Below are 5,016 nucleotides of genomic sequence, written 5' to 3'. Positions count from 1 at the left end.
ATGCCACATTTTAATATTGAACCGTTCTATGGACTTCCATCAGAAGACGCCCGCACCTGGCTTCAACGATTTCAAGCATGGACAGATATTCAACGAATCCCTGACGAAAGTTTTGGTTCTGCAATGCTTCTTCAACTTCAAGGACCCGCTGTTATATGGTTGAATAATTTGCCTCCACAATTAGTCCACAGTAAACCAAGATTAGTTCATGAATTTAAGTATCATTTCATAGACTCACGGCCTAACAATTGGTTATTAGAGCAACAACTGTATGAAAGAGTTATGCTACCAGGTGAAAATATTGAAAACTATATTATTGACATTGAAGCAAAATGTACTAGACTCAATAAAACAGAAACAGAAATGATTCCAGCTTTCATACGAGGTCTAACTCCATCTTTACGTGCAAGCGTTATACAGAAACAACCAACTACATTTTTAGATGCTGTTCCTTATTGTCGCTTAGTGGATCAGTCATGTTCATTGGTGCCACACCCACAACAAAGACAGTCTACAAATATGTCAGATGTTATGTTTGAACTTCACTCACTAAAATCGAAAGTAGAAGAACTAAGCCTTAAGCCTACTTCCAGTTCCAGTACAAATAAAGACACATCTACAGAATATTTTGAAGCAAACCTTGCTGCTGTTCAACAAAAGACAGTTATATGCCAACTTTGTAACAAGAAAGGTCATACAGCAAAGAAGTGCTACAGCCTAAAACAGTCAACTACCAAAGATGATAAGTCAACATGTGATCCAGTCATATGTCACAAATGTCATGGTCCAAATCATTATGCAAAATATTGTTTATTTGAGGATGAATCAGTTTCACAATCGGAAAACTAGAAAGTTCTAGCAATCCCCTGTCCTCTATTGTTAGAACAGACTTAGAAATTTTTCAAATATTGCTATAGTTAAAAGTAATGCTCACTTATTAGGAAATTTTATACCTGTCATTATATGTAACCTTAATTTACATGCCTTGTTAGATTCTGGTGCTGATTTTTGTTGTATTAGTCATGATTTAGTTAAGCATTTAAATGTAAAAGAAATTGCTTTAAATTCTAAGGATAAGACCCATATTATTACTGCAAGTGGAAATTCTGTTAAAATTCATTGTAAAACTTATTTAACTGTTACTATTAACAATTGTACTGTTCAAGTATTATTTTATGTCATTCCAGATTTGCAACCCATGATTATATTAGGTATAGATTTTTTGCAAGAGAATAATGTTACTCTAGATTTTGGAAAGAAGTCATTATCTATTGATCCAAGACGTTCTTTAGCATGTACTCAGGATATTATTGTTCCTCCAAAATCACAAGTTATTTCAATCGCTCGCATTCATGGTGCATCAATTCCAGACGGTGTAACGGGTATTGTTACAGGTTCCGAAAAATTAGCTTCTTCAAGTATTTTATCTGCAAAATCGTTATGTTATGTTTCTAATGGTAATGTTTATCAATCTCTTTGTAATTTTTCAAATGAGCAAGTTTCAATTAGTAAGGATACTATTGTAGGTAAATTTGTATGTTTATCACGTCATGACAAAGTATTGTCTATTCAAGATTCAGACAAACATGTATTAGACAATGACTTGAATAATTCTGTTAAGACTAATATTTCTGACAACTTGACCGATACTCAACGAAAAGAAGTACAGACACTTATAGACAATTATTCTTCAGTATTTGTTGGAAAGGATGGAATATTAGGAAAATGTGAACTTCTTCAACATGAAATTGAGATTGAGCCTTCTCAAAAACCTATTCGTCAACGTGCTTATAAACTTTGTAACAAACAAAAAGAAGTTATGGAAGGAGTTGTTCGTGATCTTCTTGATAAAGATATTATTGAAGAATCTGTCTCTCCATGGGCAGCACCTTGTCTATTAATAGCCAAACGTAATAGTAAATCCTATCGTTTTGTTTGTGACTTTCGTAAGTTGAATCAATGTATTGTTCTTGATGCACACCCTATACCCACTACTGAAGATGCTCTCGAATCTATAGGTACAGCGAATCCATGTTATTTTACAACTTTAGATCTTCAAAGTGGATTTCACCAAGTTTCTATTGCTCCTTCATCCAGATCCTATACTGCATGGAGATGCCATCTTGGTTTGTATCAATACAAGCGACTACCTATGGGATTGAAAAACAGCCCAGCCACATTTCAACGTGTAATGGAAGCTGTATTACGAGGTCTTTCATGGAAACAGTGTTTAGTTTACCTCGATGACGTAATAATTTTTAGCACAACATTCTCTGAACATTTAGTGCACATACGAGAAGTGTTTGATCGTCTAAAATCTGCTAACTTAAAGTTGCATGCGCAGAAGTGTAATTTTGGACATTCTGAAATTTCATATTTAGGTCATGTAGTTAGTTCTAAAGGTATTTCCCCTGACCCTAAGAAAGTAAGTGCTGTATCTAATTATCCAGTGCCTAAAACTTTGAAAGATTTGAAGGACTATCAGGATATTATCGCAAGTTTATTGAAGGTTATGCTCGAATCGCAGCTCCGCTTTACCAATTAACAGCAAAAGGTGTAGAATTTGTTTGGTCTGAAGATAGTCAGTCTGCATTCGATGAACTAAAACAGAAACTTGTAACTACTCCAATTCTTGGATACCCTCGTGGAGATGAGAAATTTTCTTTGTATACAGATGCAAGTAATTTCGCTGTAGGTGGTGTTCTATGTCAAACCCAAAATGGTGAACTCTCTCAACAAAGCAGAAAAACAATATGGTATTACTGAAAAGGAATGTTTAGCTCTAGTATATTGTATAAAACGTTTAGACTCGTATCTTCGATATTCGACATTTGATGCAATTGTAGATCATTCAGCTTTAAAGTGGTTACTTGATATTAAAAACCCTACAGGAAAATTTGCTAGATGGATCGCAGTTATACAATCTTACAATTTTACCATAAGATATCGTCCAGGTCATGTTCACTGTAATGCAGATGCTGTTAGTCGACGTACTTATGATGATAGTGACACTACAGAAGACAATTATCTTGACATGTTACCATGTTATGATGTACCCTCAATATCGGATGAATTTCCAAATGTAAACATTGCTGCTGTCAAATCTAAGTCAAAAGTGAAAATTCCTTCAAAAGCAACTTTGGAAAGTGCTGATAATGTAAATCTCTATGAACTATGGACTAAAGACTCTTTATGTAAGTCTCAAAGAGAAGATTCAAAGTTTTCTGACTTAATTATATACTTAGAAACTCAGAAGTTGCCTTCAAACCCAAAATATAGAAAAGATTTATTAAATATTGCCTCGGATTATTTTTTGAGAAATGACATTTTATACCATGTTTCGTATTATAAAGGTAAAGGTCACCGAAGTGAACGAGTGAATGTTCAGATTGTTGTTCCTCAAAATTTAGTTCCAACTGTACTTAACTTTACTCACGATGATTCATTACCTGGAGGACACTTTGGAATTAATCGTACTATTCAAAAGACTCGTCAGTTATTTTATTGGCCATGTATGTATACGGATATTGTTAAATATGTACAATCCTGTGAAAGATGTTGTCAACGTAAAGCTCCTTCTAAAAGTACAAGAGCTTTGATACAACCAATGCCAGTTGCTAGTCATCCATTTCAACGTGTTAGTACAGATATTCTAGGACCACTACCAAAATGTCAAACTACCAATAATCAATTTCAAAATATGTAGAACTTATTGCGTTACCAAATATTAAAGCTGCAACAGTTGCTACAGAATTTATTCGAAATATTGTTTGTCGTCATGGTATTCCAGAATATCTTCACTCAGATCGTGGAACCAATTACTTAAGTAACATTGTGAAAGAAACCTGTAAGCATTCTCAAAGGAGTAATAATACTTTCAAATTTCCTAAATAAAACGACGTATTCCTTATCAAAACTGAAAAAACCCCATTAATAATTTCGCACAAAAAGCAAGTCCCAAAAATTTAAAACCCAAGAATTAAACTGAAAAACTGAAAATGTCCAGGAATAATTTTGCACGAAAAGTCCCAAAATTTAAAACACTCAAACAACAAGCTACCATCCTAGTTGTAATGGTCAAAGTGAAAGAACAATGAGTACTATATTAAACACTTTGGCCAAATATTTGGATGGTACTCAGTGGGATAATTTTATACCGTATATTCAATTTGTTTATAATAATACACCAAACTTAGATAGTACAGAATATACACCATTCTTCTTAGTTCATGGAAGATATCCTAAAACATTCTTAGATATAACTATTCCTCAACTTGATATGCCAAAATCTGCTGAATCATATGTTATTCAATTGTTAGATCAACTAGAACTTGCAAGACAGATTTGTGCTAAGAATCTTGAGCAAAGAAAGACAAAAATGTGTGAAAAGACTTCTACAAAGCAATTTACTCCTTTATTTACTGTTGGAGATACTGTATTTCTCTACAAACCAGTGCTAAAATCAGGTCAAAGTAAAAAAAATTATCAAGCCCTTGGCATGGACCATATTATATTGTTCAGAAACTATCTGATATTCATGTTAAACTACGCAGAAAATCTGATGGACATGCTGTGCGTAATATTGTGCATATTAATCGACTTAAGAAAGGACTTGTTCGACCTAATGTGAATTATAAACCTGATAATATAGACAATGTTGAATCTGTTATATTAGACGATGATGAAATTGCTATTTCAGATGACTTCATTGACTCACAAGTTAACGGTGACTCTACTGATAATGACAAAACTCACGATATTGACAATAATAATGACAATGTTACTGACAAAGTGAAATCGAAACATACTAAATCTATTGTGTCTAAGACTAATGACATTGACAAAGTTTATGAGATTGAGAAAATTTTAAGAAAAAAGTATCTTAATAAGATATGGTATTATAGAGTTAAGTGGTTGAATTATAATGCTAGTCAAAATTCTTGGATTCCTTATAATGATCTTACAGAATCTTGTAAAAAATTTGTTAATGATAATCACAATAAGATTCCATACTAG

At 33.2% G+C, this 5,016-nt stretch overlaps 1 protein-coding gene across 1 annotated transcript; it reads left to right on the top strand.

The window, feature by feature from the left end:
- Window positions 1-5,016, top strand: LOTGIDRAFT_175775 (hypothetical protein; the record flags this gene model as incomplete). The annotated part of the gene is made up of 3 exons (XM_009059540.1): window positions 1-691; window positions 1,188-1,870; window positions 4,522-5,016. 3 exons carry the CDS (start codon window positions 1-3, stop codon window positions 5,014-5,016), a joined length of 1,869 nt encoding a protein of 622 aa, XP_009057788.1.

This window comes from Lottia gigantea, assembly GCF_000327385.1.
Source record: "Lottia gigantea unplaced genomic scaffold LOTGIsca_397, whole genome shotgun sequence".
Taxonomy (NCBI): domain Eukaryota; kingdom Metazoa; phylum Mollusca; class Gastropoda; family Lottiidae; genus Lottia; species Lottia gigantea.
Note: the sequence above shows the minus strand (reverse complement) of the source record. Positions and strands in the feature narration are given on the sequence as shown.